At 41.3% G+C, this 13,498-nt stretch overlaps 1 protein-coding gene across 1 annotated transcript in view; it reads left to right on the top strand.

Annotated features, from left to right (window-relative positions):
* Nucleotides 1-519: 519 nt before the first annotated feature.
* Nucleotides 520-13,498, top strand: part of TRPM6 (transient receptor potential cation channel subfamily M member 6) — a 165,530-nt gene continuing 152,551 nt past the window's right edge. Inside the window, exon 1 of the mRNA XM_019034278.4 lies at nucleotides 520-616. Coding sequence (XP_018889823.3) covers nucleotides 599-616 — 18 coding nt within the window. The 5' untranslated portion in view covers nucleotides 520-598. The remainder of the gene's footprint in view (nucleotides 617-13,498) is intronic.

Below are 13,498 nucleotides of genomic sequence, written 5' to 3'. Positions count from 1 at the left end.
GGAACTGGATTTTTGTCCCTATTATTCCCATTGCATAGATAAATAAACTGAGGCTTGACATGCCCAATAAGTCACAGGTAGTAAAAGCAGTGCGTTAGCTTAAATCTCTGATGTCCTCACCCCCCACACTGACTCAACAGTAACAATACATTACTACAAAGGATGTCTGTGATGACAGTGGCCATCCCATTTGATCCTCATTATTCTTCTTTTATCGAAGGAACGTGGGAGTCACCTTCTTTTCTAGGCAGTTAGGTAACTGAAGCCGAAAGGTATTGTGACAGATCCACTGGGCTGTAAAAGGCAGCGTGTGGAGGTGGAGCCCAGAGTTTCTGCCTCCACAGTTAAAAGCTCAGACACGGCTTTGGGAGCAGGGCCTGCAAATCAAAGATGAAAGAACAACCTGTCTTGGAGCGCTTGCAGGTAAGCTCAGGCTGCTCGACTGGCGGGGAACAAGGACCTTAGGCGATTCGCTAGTTCTGCGCCCCCGGCCTTAGATAGAAGTGGGTGGGGCCAGGGACACTACATCTAACGAGGATCTAGAATAGCTAGGATTTATGAAATACCAGCTTTCAAGTTCTCTGGTCTCCACCCAAAGATGATTATCCTATCTAAGGTAATGTACGCTACTACAGGGCAGGTCCCGCAGCCCCCGTTTCAAGAGCTGGGATGCGGCCATAGCGGAGGTGGTGTCAGAGCGGAAACCTAGCGGGGGTCGGGGGTTCAGCCCTGGGCTGTGGGAAACACCCCGGGAGAGGAGGCAGCTCCGTGGTTCCGCTCCACGCCGGAGGGAGAGGAGTTCGGAGGTGGCTTGAGCTGAGAATCCGGAGGAGAGAAGGCGCATTTTGAGCTGCCACGGGCACGGATCTCAGACCCGGACGCTGACTAGCCGGGGGTCGCGGCTTCCCGAGGCGGCTGGAGAAGTGCCCAGACCGCCGTCCCTCCGCGCCCCTGCGCGTCCCCGTGAGCCCAGTGTTCCCCGTGCCGGAGTCCCGGAGCGATGACAGCGCCGGTTACGGTAAACGCCCGCCCCGCCGCAGTCCGCTTCCTTCCCCAGCGCGGCGCCGCCCGGACTTGCAACCTCAGGAGTCCCCGCTGGCTCCTCTCCACCGCTGGCATGTGGCGCAACAGGAAGTTCTGGGGGCTTGGAGAGGGAGGGTGCTCCTGGCTGTTGGGAGAGCACTGGAGACGCTTGGGAGAGTAGTGGAGATCCTGGTAATTTCTTGGTCTCGCCTATTTTGTCTGGACTTTCTCACACTGTGTATGAAAAATAAGTATCATTGAGCACATTGTATTTCAGGAATAGTCCAGGCAGCTTAGCAAACGTTAGCTCATTTCAGCCTGCTCTGATAAGAACATATGCTCTGGAGCCAGGTAGCCTGAATTAGCATCCCAGCTGCATCACTACCTGTGATTTTGGGCGAGTTAACATCTGTTCTTCGGCTTTCTTATCTGGAAAATGGGATAATACGATTTGTAGTTTCAAGATGAAATGAAATGCTACATGCCATTTGCACTTAGAATAATGCCTGACGTATTTAGCAGGTTGTAAGAGTTTGGGATTCTTAACTATTTCATCCTGGCAGTAATCCTATAAAGTCAAAGCATCCTGTCTCTCCCATCCCCACCGGTTTACAGGTGAGGAAGATGAAACCAAAGGAGAAAAGCAGATGTGAGATTTGAACTCAGGTCAGTGCTTTAAGACACGGAGAACATAAAAAAGAAAAAAAAAGAGAAAAAAAGACACTGAGAACATAGATGTTCTAGTCATATACATCATTTGTGATTATTTGTTCTAGGGAGAAATGATCACCTTTAATTGTTGAAGTGGGAAACGAGTTATTCAATTTCTTTCCCCTTGTATACAGATTTTGATGTTTCACTGTCATCTGCTTTGGGTTCTTACAGGACTGATAAAGCGTTAGCTATTTTGGCCAGACTGGAATCTGGGCTTGACTTTAAGAATCTGGTTGTTTCTTATGTTTCCCACCAGGAGTGGTAACCATCTAGGGTAGGAGTTAGCATAAGCTTTGTTTTTTGGGCCAAAACTGGAGACTAGTACCCTTTGGTAGTGTTAAACTTGTCTTGGTAGACAAGGGCATGAATAGCATTTGAGATCATTATACCAGAGGTGAAGGGAAAGAATCGTGCAATATGTTGCAATTTGTCACAAATTTTGGTCTTATCTTGCCTATTTACAATTATCTATCATAGTTAATTTTTTGGATAGGACATCTATGCCAAAACTATCAAGCATTTGGTAAATACTGTGCCTGAAATATGGCTTCTCTCTTTTTCCTTCTTTTTCAAATTTCTCACTTTTTATTTTATTTTATTTTTTTGAGACAGAGTCTCGCTGTGTTGCCCAGACTGGTCTTGAACTCCTGGGCTCAAGCAATCCTCTTTGGCCTCCCAAAGTGCCAAGATTACAGGCCTGAGCCACTGTGCCTGGCCTCACTGTGTTTTAAATCATGAGTTTTCAGTATAAACAGCCCAAATAATCTGAGTGATTTTCATTATACTTCTGGTAGAATCATACCATGCTGGAACTGAAAGTGACCATCCTACCTATAACTCAGTTATTGCTTTGTGACACATCAGAAGTCTACATGGCAACTATTTTCTGTAAAATCCATCACTGTTAGGTAAGATATTATGATGTGAGTCACTAGTGCCTTTTTTCTTTACTTCTTAGTTTTATTGAAGTTTTACGTTCTCATTGTTCAGAATCAATTAATTCCATAGGGTTAATATCTAAAAACAGTAGAATCCTCCATCACTTCCTGCTTTTTAAGAGAAGTAATCATGTTCATCTCTTTTAACTAGTTACTATTTGTCTGTATCTCTAGATATTCCTTATAATTGCTCCTTCTTGGTTTTTGAGGTTTAGTCATCATGCATTGGCTTTCCTGCAAGAAATGTGTGGATTTAACTCTTTTCTGTTTTCCTGCCACTACCACTTACATGCATCCTACCTATTCCTTCCATAGATCCTCTGAATATAGTTATCTCATAATTTTTGTTTAGGTCAATATTTAGTTAGGTCAACATTATTATGCCTCCCTACATGCTATTAAAAGCTTTCTTCCTTGTTTTTTTCCAGAGTTGTCTCTCTGTGTTTGCAAAGTTTTCACCAATTTAACCACAAGTTCTTTGCTAGTTGTCTAAATCTTCCCTCAAGATGTCCAGTGCAACAGCTATTTGAATCAATTTTATTTCTATCACAGCTTTCTTACCTGCTTTGCCAGTCCAGACTGGTTGCTCTTGATGTTTGATGCACAGCTATTACCTTGGGCTCTCTCTTCACCATCATTTGGGGACTGATTCACTTTGCATCTCTGTTATGCTGGCTCCTGTTTCCCATATCCCACACCTTAGTCTTTTTTGATTTCTTCTATCATTTTGATGGAGCACATTCTCCAGTAGCTTTCTAAGAAAAGGTACATGTAAGGTAAACAGAATTGAATATGTTTTTTTCCTTGATTGTGTATCACAGAAAATAATTGTCCAGATGTTTTTCCCTTAAAAACTTTGTCACTAACAATATAAAAATAATTTCTTGTTGTAAATAATTCAAATACTACAAATAGAAATCCAAATAGAAAGTTCCCTTTCTACCCCTCAACTACTCCCCCTCTCACCCAGAGGTGATCAAACTGTTGATTTGGAGCATATTATTTAGATGTGCTTTTATATACGTATGTATGTATGTATGTATGTATTTATTTTTGAGATGGAGTCTCACCCTGTCTCCCAGGCTGGAGTGCAGTGGCACGATCTCAGCTCACTGCAAGCTCCGCCTGCCGGGTTCACACCATTCTCCTGCCTCAGCCTCCTGAGTAGCTGGGACTACAGGCACCCGCCACCACGCCCAGCTCATTTTTTGTATTTTTAGTAGAGACGGGGTTTCACCGTGTTATGCAGGATGGTCTTGATTTCTTGACCTCGTGATCTGCCCGCCTCAGCCTCCCAGAGTGCTGGGATTATAGGCATGAGCCACCATGCCTGGCCATACATTTGTATTTATTATTTTGATTTGTGCATTTATTTATTTATTTACTTTATTTTTTGAGATGGAGTTTTGCTCTTGTTGCCCAGGCTGGAGTGCAATGGCACAATCTTGGCTCACCACAACCTCTGCGTCCCAGGTTCAAGCGATTCTCCTGCCTCAGCCTCCCAAGTAGCTGGGATTACAGGCATGTGCCACCATGCCCAGCTAATTTTGTACTTTTAGTAGAGACAGGGTTTCTCCATGTTGGTCAGGATGGTCTCGAACACCCGACCTCAGGTGATCCACCCACCTTGGCCTTCCAAAGTGCTGGGATTACAGGCATGAGCCACTGCACCCGATCTATTTATTTTAATTTAATTTTATTTTATTGAGATGGAATCTTACTATGTTGCCCACGCTAGTCTTGAACTCCTGAGCTCAAAGGATCCTCTTACCTCAACCTCTCAACTATCTGGGATTACAGGCACATGACACCGTGCCTGGCTTTGCATGTGTTTTTAAATAAATTGAATCATATTGTATATATTGATCTGTAACTTGTTTCACTTAACAGTAGTTCCCGTAGATTTTTCCGTGTCAATACACATTAGTGCCTTCTTGAATAGTATGTTCAGATGAACTGGAGTGATCAAGATCATAGGTATAGCATTTTCTCTTCACGATCAGTCACAAATACTGACCGAGTGTTATGTGCCAAACTGTGTTCCAGAATCTGGGAATATACAGTGAACAAAACTTCTCTTTTTGAGATAGAAAGGGATAGTGAGATGCTTCTCGATGAAACTGAGCTCAGTTTCAGCTTTAATTTGGTTTTCCTTTCCTAGAGTGCAAATATACAATCACATCTCTTTTTCTCTTGGTATAAAATCACAATCATTAAAAATTGAGCTAAATACCTGTTGTGCCACCAGACCAACAGAACAATACCACCGACATAGAAATAGATTTTCTGGATGGATAAACAAAATATGGCATATATACACAAGGGAACATTATTCAGCCCTAAAATGGAGGGAAATTCTGACACATGCTACAACATGGATGAACCTTGAGGACATAATGCTAAGTAAAATAAACCAGTCACAAAAAGATAAATACTGTATGATTCCACTTATGAGGCATCTATAGAAATCAAATTCATACAAACAAAAAATGGAATTATGATTGGCAGGGCTAGGGGAGGGGAAATGTTTAGTTGTTTAATGGGTATAGAGTTTCAGTTTTTCGAGATGAAAAAGTTCTGGAGATTGGCCACACAACAATGTGAATATACTTAGCAAAACTGAGCTACACACTTAAAAATCGTTAGGATGGTAAATTTTACATTATATATTTTACCACAATTAAAACAAAAACGGAAAAAGAGATTCTCACACAGACTCCTTTGTAGTGGGCTTTGTCTTATACTTTGAATAGGTGGTTGAATCTGCTTTCAGCTGGATGAATACCCAGTAGTGGGATTGCAGGATTGAATGGTAATTCCATTTTTAGTTTTTGGAGGAACCTCCATTACTGTTTTCCATAACGGCTGTACTAAATTACATTCCTATCAACAGTGTACGAGGGTCTCCTTTCTTTGCATCCTTGCCAGTATTTGTTAATTTTTGTCTTCTTTATGATAACCATTTTAACTGGAGCGAGATGATATCTCATTGTGGTTTTGATTTGCATTTTACTGATGATTAGTGATGTTGAGCATATTTTCATATGCATGTTGGCTGTTTGTATGTATTCGTTTGAGAAACGTTGATTCATGTCCTTTGCCCACTCTTCAGTGGGCTTATTTGTTTTGTGTTTACTGTTGAGTTGTTTGAGTTCTTTTAATATTCTGGATATTAGTCCCCTGTCAAATAAATAGTTTGCAGATATTTTCTCCAACTCAACAGATTGTCTCTTCATTTTGTTGATTGTTTCCTTCACTGTGCAGAAACTTTTTAGTTTAACATGGTCTCATTTGTGTATTTTTGTTTCTCTTTTTTCTTTTTAACCAACCAAGAAGCACTGAATCAGTTGTGTACTTTTGTTTTTGTTGTCTGTGCTTATGAGGTCTTAGCTGCAAAATCTTTGCTTAGATCAATGTCCTGAAGTGTTTCCGTTATATTTTCTTCCAGTATCTTTATAGTTGAAGTCTTGCATTTATGTCTTTAATGCATCTTGAGTTGATTTTTGTATATGGTGAGAGATAGGAGTTCAGTTTCATTCTGCTGCATATAAATATCCAGTTTTCCCAGCATGATTTATTGAAGATGGTGTCCTGTAACCAATGTATGTTCTTGATGCCTTTGTCAAAATTCAGTTAGCTGTAAAAATGTGGAATTACTTCTGTGTTCTCTATTTTGTTCAATGGTCTATGTGTCTTTTTATACCAATAGCATGCTGTCTTGGTTACTATAGCTATAAGAATACTTTTGTACAGTTTCCAAAGTTCCTCTTATTATTGATTTCTAGTTTTACTTTATCTTGTGGTCTGAGAAGATACATGATATGATTTTGATTTTTAAAAATTAGTTGAGATGTGTTTTGTGTTTTACCATATAGTCTATTCTGGAGAATGTCCCACATGCTGATAAAAATGTGTATTCTGGAACTGTTGGATGAGATGTTCTGTCAATATTTATTAGGTCCATTTGGTCTAAAGTACAATTTAAATATTATTTTAATTTTCTGTTTAGATAATCTGTCTAATGCTGAGAGTGGGGTGTTGAAGTCCCCAACCGTTACTGTATTGGAGTCTATTTGTCCTGTTTGATCGAATAATATTTGCTTTATATATTGTGGTGCATGCTTTGTTAGGTGCATATATGTTTAGAATTGTTATACTTTCTTGCTGAATTGATTGCCTTATATAATTATAATTATATAATTACATTTTTTGTCTCTTAACTTTTTTTTTACTTAAAGTTTGTTTCATCTGATATAAGTATAGTTATTTATGTTTGCGTTTGGTTTCTGTTTGCATGGAATATCTTTTTCCATTTCTTTACTTTCAGTCTATATCTGTCTTTATAGGTGAGATGAGTTTCTTACAGGTAGCATATAGTTGGGTCTCTTTTTTTAATTAAAAAAATTTTTTTATAGAGATGAGATGTCGCTACGTTGACCAGGCTGGTCTTGAACTCCTGGCCTCAAGTGATCCTCCCATTTGGGCCTCCCAAAGTGCTAGGATTACAGGTGCAAGCTACCACGCCCGGCCAGGGTCATTGTTTTTTTCCAATCCATTCAGCCAATCTATATGTTTTAAGTAGAAAATTTAATCCATTTACTTTCACGGTTATTATTGATCTGGGAGCACTTATTCTTGCCATTTTATTAATTGATGTCTGGTTGTTTTGTATGTCCTTGGTTCTTTTCTTTCTCTCTTATTGTTTATCATTGTGGTTTGGTGGTATTCTGTAGTGGTAACATTTAAGCACTTTTACTTCCTTATTTGTGTGTTTGTCCTATTAGTGGGTTTTATACTTTTGTGTATTTTCATGATGGTAGATACTGTCTTTTTGCTTCTATGTGCAGGACTTGCGTAAACATTTCTTATAGGACTGGTTTAGTGGTGATGAATTTCTTCAGCTTTTGCTTATCTGGGAAAGACTTCACTTCTCATTTATTTATGAAGGATAACATTGCTAGGAATAGTATCCTTGGATGGCAGTGCTTTTTTTTTTTTTTGGTATTTTGAATATATCATTGCATTCTCTCCTGGCTTGTAAAGTTTCTGTTGAGAAATTTGCTGTTAGTCTGATGGAGGTTCCTGTATAAATCACTGGACATTTTTCTTTTGCTGTTTTTAGAATTTAGAATTCTTTCAGTTTGACTATAATGTGCTCTGGAAAAGATCTTTTTGAATTGTGTCTTTCTGGCAATCTCTGAGCTTCCTGTTTCCGGATGTCTACATCTCTTGCTAGACCTGGGAAGTTTTCAGTTATTATTTCATTAAATAGGTTTTCTGTTCCTTTTGTTTTCTCTTCACCTTCCAGAGCACCAAAATTTTGAATATTTGGCTTCTTTATGGTGCCTCATATGTCACGTAGACTTTATTCTTTTAAATTATTTTTTCTTTATTTTCGTCTGTGTCAGGAAAAATCCTCATTTCTCCTCTACTTTTACACCACAACAATCAGCACAGAGGACTTCCGTGACAAATATGTGTGTGGGAGTTTTCCCAACACATCAAGCAGCGGATGCCAGGTAGGTGTCTTCCAATTCAGTTCTGACACTATCTACCTGAAGATAGTGCCAGATCACACAAGTTGGGGACTCATTCCCCAAGACTACACCTGCCTCCTTCAGATGGAACTTCTAACTGACTGGCTTCAAGTTGGGGTTCCCATGACCTCCTCTTTGGATTTCATTAATTTGCTGGGGCGGCTCACAGAGCTTAGGGAAACACATTTGCTGGTTAATTATAAAGGATACTACAAAGGATATAGATGAAAAGATGCACAGGGCTAGGTATGGGGGAAGGGTTGCACAGCTTCCATGCCTCCCTGGGCATATCACCCTTCAGGAACCTCTATGTGTTCAGCTATCCAGGAACTCACCAAACCTGGTCCTCTTGGATTTTTATGGAAGCTTCATGATGTCAGAATTTCTTCTCCCAGGGTATAGGGTGGGACCCTCTCTGGGAAGGGACTTAAGGCCCACAATCAGAAAGGAGCAGAAAGATTAGAATCCTGCATTGGGCCAGGTATAAGAAAGGCAGGAGACAAATTCTGTTTCCTCAGAACTTCCCCTGAGGCCTAACACACCCGACATTATAACAAAAGACTCAAAGAAAGGATATGGGAGTTATTAACAAGGAACCATGTGTAAAACCCTATATATATCCATGGTTCCTTTATATATATAAAATGGTTCCTTGTTTTATATATATAATATATATATATATGTATGTAAATCATATATATATAAATCATATACAAATATATGTATTTAAATCATTACACCACATTGACTGGGTTATTTCATCACACTTGTTTTCAAGTTCTCAAATTCTTTCTGCTTGATTGAGTCTATTGTTGAAGCTTTCTAATATATTTTGTATTTCATTCAGAGAATTCTTTAATTCTAGAATTTCTTTTGGTTCTTTTTTAATGATATTTATGTCTTTTGTCAGTTTTTCATTTGTATCCTGAATTTTCTGATTTCTTTGTATTGTATTTTCAAGTTCTCTTGTATCTCACTGAGCTTTTTAAATAAAACTTTTTTAAAATTAAAAAGAAATTTTTTTTGAGATGAGGTTTCACTCTGTTGCCAAGGCTGGATTCCAGTGGTACAATCATAGCTCAATGGCAGATTGAACTCCTGAACTCCTGAGGTTGAGTGGTCCTCCTGCATCAGCTTCTCAAGTAACTAAGATTATAGGAATGAGCCACCACACCTGGCTGAGCTTCTTTAATGTCATTAGTTTGATTTCTTTTTCCTGGGTTTTATGAATTTCTTCATTGAAATCTATTGCTGGAGAATTATTATGTTCCTTTGGAGGTTATCATATTTCCTTGCTTTTTCATGTTTCTTGTGTCCTTACATTGATATCTGTGCATCTGGCATAACCATTGCTTCTTCCAGTCTTTTGAATTTGCTTGCACGGTGGGGATTGTATTCTGAAGACATTTATGTGGTGGTGTTTAGGTAGGGCACTTTGGCTTTGATTCTGGGTGTGTGCAGTAGTATAGTCTCGGTATGATTTCTTCAGCTATAAACAGTGTCAGTAATGTCTGAGATTTGCTCAGTGGCTTCGGGTGTGATTGTTAGTGGAGGCTTTGGTGAGGTTTTGCTGGGGATGGGGACATAAGATGGGCCAGTCCTTGGGCCCTAGTGGTGATAGCAGTGAGCTGAATGTGCCAGTCTTTGGGCCCTTGGGTGGCATATGCTGACACTGGTGTTAGTAGGGCCAGGTGAGCTGATTCTTGGGCCTGCAGGTGACTTTCTTGGGTGCTGTCAGTGGCAATGGTGGGAAGGGCAGGCAGGTGTGTCCTTGAGCCCCTGGACAGTGGGTGTGGTGTGAATGATGACAGTAGCAGTGGTGAGACAATCCTCTGGTTCCCAAGTGATCCATGCTGGTGTTGAAATTGGCTGTGATGGACTAGGTGGGTCAGTCCCCAGGCCTGCAGGTGGTGTGCGTGTGGGTGCCAGCTGTGGTGTTGGTGGCAGGTTGGGTGAGCCCATTCTCAGGTTTCTGGGAGGAGTGCTCAGGTGCCAGCTGTGGTGGGTGGGGCAGGTGATCCCTAGGCCCTTGGATGGTGTGCTCCAGCACTGGGTGGGATGGAGTTGGACAGGGTGGGCTTCTCCTCAGGCCCCTCATGGTGCATGTAGCCACTGGCTGTGGTAGGAGGGGTGAGGTGATCCCCAGGCCCCTGGTGGAATGCCTGAGTTGGAGTGGCAGCGGCTGCATTGTGGCCCTGCTGCTGGGGAGGGCAGAGTTGTTTCAGTGGCAGAAGCTGTAAACAGGCAGCAGGGGAAAGCTAGCTTGGCTCCAGCTGGGGGCTTTAAATGAGGCTGCCTTTCCTCAGGGCATTTTTAAATGTGTGGTGACCCCAATATGGAGCATGGTGGGGTCACTGCCAGTGGCTCATGGTTTGGCCCTGTAGGCAGCAGCAAACAGTGGAGGTGGGCTGTGGGCAGGGGATATCAATGGGACTCCAGAGATATGGAGATGTGGGGCTGTTGGGTCCCAGGATAGGATGCAGTCTGGTGGGGGCTGGGCTCTAAAAATGGCACCTTGCTGTAGCTGCTTAGAATTCATAGTGTGCGTGAAACTCAGTGTGAGCTCCCTCCCTGGAGCAATGCCATCACATGGTCTCCAGGCAGCTCCCTGTTAGTCTCAGGGCCCACTGGAGTCCAGGTGCTTTTTTCCTGTGGCTGCATTGTATATTATTTGTCCATTAATCAGTTGATGGATATTTGTGTTGTTTCTACTTTTTGACAATTATGAATAATGCTGGTATGAACATTTGTATACAAGTTTTTGTATAGACATATGTTTTCATTTCTTTTGGGGCGATACCTAGGAGTGGAATTTCTTGGTCATATGATAACTCTTGTGTTTGTCCTTTTGAGGAACTGCCAGAATTTGTTTCAAAGCAACTGTATCATTTTACATAATCACCAACAATCCATGATAATTCCAGTTTCTCCCTATTTTTTGTATTGTCTGACTTTTTGATTATAGCCATCCTAGCGGGTATGAAGACTGCATGGTTTTGCATTTCCCTTATGACTAATGATTTTGAGCATCTTTTCATGGGTTTATTCGACATTTGTTCTTTGGAGAACTATTTAGATCCTTTGTGTGGCACTTATTTTTGATCCAGTGCTTCAGATTTTCTTCCGGAAAATGTGCACATCCACACAAAAGTTAGTATACAGTTTCTAAGGGTTCATGACCCTCCCAGTATCTGTAAGGGCCTGAGGCTTCTCACAGAGAACATGCTGTGTGGCAGATGTTTTTCAGGGCGTTTTATATGCTTAGTCTCACCCATAATTATTATGTACCAGATTTGTGTGATGATCAGGTATTCAGCAAAGTGACTGGCCAACCCCAAAACACTATAGTGCTTCAGGGATTGGTATAAGCACAAGTGTTGTGGGTAAGCGATAGTAAAGTGAAGTTGCTAAGGGAATGAACTCAAGTCAGACTGCCTGTATATGAATCCTAGTGTCACTTTTATGAGCTGTTGTGTTCCTTAGGGAAATTACTCAGCCTCTCTAAGATTCAGTATCCTCTTTCATAAAATGGGTTTAATAACTGCACCCAGGTACTCTTGAGCAATTTAAGTGAGTTAATAAACAAAATGTTTTGCATTGTCCAGGTGGGCACACAGAAAGTGCTGAATAAATTGTTACCCTGGCTGGGTGCGGTGGCTCACACCTGTACTCCCAGCACTTGTGAGGCTGAGGTGGGTGGATCACGTGAGGTCAGGAGTTTGAGACCAGCCTGACCAGCATGATGAAACCCCGTCTCTACTAAAAATATGAAATTTGACCAGGCATGGTGGCGCATGCCTGTAATTCCAACTACTTGGGAAGCTGAGGCAAGAGAATTGCTTGAACCTGAGAGGCGGAGGTTGAAGTGAGCTGTGATCATGCCATTGCATTCCAGCCTGGGCGACAAGAGCGAAAATCCATCTCCAAAAATAAGTAAATAAATAAATAGTTACCCTGCAGTTAATATTATATGACAGACCAGGTTGACCTTTGAATATGAAAACATCTTTCTTTTCTTGGGGGATGTAGATATCTTCTATTGATCTTTAAAAGGGCCAAGAAGTTTCTGCAAATTGAATCTTGTAATCTTCTCAGGAAAGAGAATTATCTTCTTAGATAAGCTTAAGTTTACCGGGTACTTTACAGATCCTTGGCCTGTTTAAGTTAATCCTTTCTAACCTTTGTCACCACTGTTAGTGTCTGCTTTAGAGGGATTTTAAAACAAAAGAAAACATATTTTAGCCTTTGTCCTTATCTGGCCCAGAGAAACAACCTTCCAAATAGGCAGTTTTTGCTCTTTCACCCCAAGGTAAAGCAAGTAGAGAGAATGGGGTCCAAAGTCCTCAAATTTTAAAATCTTTCTAAAATTAACTATCATTTTTAGGACAGCCTTAAGAAAGGCAAACTAGGAGGGAATAATGAATTGACATAAGGCTTTATAGACTGCATCTTTATTATTATTATTATTATTTTTAATTTTTTGAGGTGGAGTCAAGCTCTGTCGCCCAGGCTGGAGTGCAGTGGCACGATCTTGGCTCACTGCAACCTCCACTTCCCAGGTTTGAGCAATTCTCCTGCCTCAGCCTCCTGAGTAGTTGTAACTATAGGCATGCGCCACCACGTCTGGCTAATTTTTGTATTTTTAGTAGAGACAGGGTTTTACCGTGTTGGCCAGGCTGGTCTCGAACTCCTGACCTGAGGTGATCCACCCACCTCGGTCTCCCAAACTGCTGGGATTATAGGCGTGAGTCACCACACCCAGCCCTCCTTCAAGTTTAATGGAAGGGAAGAGTTGCTGTAAGGTGCAGGCCAACATCTCTGAATTCCAGTGTTTTATCAGTTTTGTTGTCTGACCTGCAGATGATGATGGTGGTTTTAAAAATTATTTACTTATTTGGTGGCCTGTGTTTGCAACTGGAAGAGGCTAAGATAAAATATTCCTTCTTATAATACAATTACAGGCTAGGCGTGGTGGCTTATGCCTGTAATCCCAGCATTTTGGGAGGCTGAGGTGGGCAGATCACCTGAGGTCAGGAGTTTGAGACCAGCCTGGCCAATATGGCGAAGTTTGAGACCAGCCTGGCCAATATGGCGAAACTTGTCTCTACTAAAAGCAGCAAAAAAAAAAAAAATTAGCTGGGCATGGTGGTGCATGCCTGTAATCCCAGCTACTCTGGAGGCTGAGGCAGGAGAATCACTTGAACTCGGGAGGTGGCGGTTGCAGTGAGCTAAGATTGCACCACTGCACTCTGGCCTGGGTGACACAGTGAGACACTGTCTCAAAAA

Source organism: Gorilla gorilla, chromosome 13, assembly GCF_029281585.2.
Source record: "Gorilla gorilla gorilla isolate KB3781 chromosome 13, NHGRI_mGorGor1-v2.1_pri, whole genome shotgun sequence".
In the NCBI taxonomy this organism is placed as follows: Eukaryota; Metazoa; Chordata; class Mammalia; order Primates; family Hominidae; genus Gorilla; species Gorilla gorilla.
Note: the sequence above shows the minus strand (reverse complement) of the source record. Positions and strands in the feature narration are given on the sequence as shown.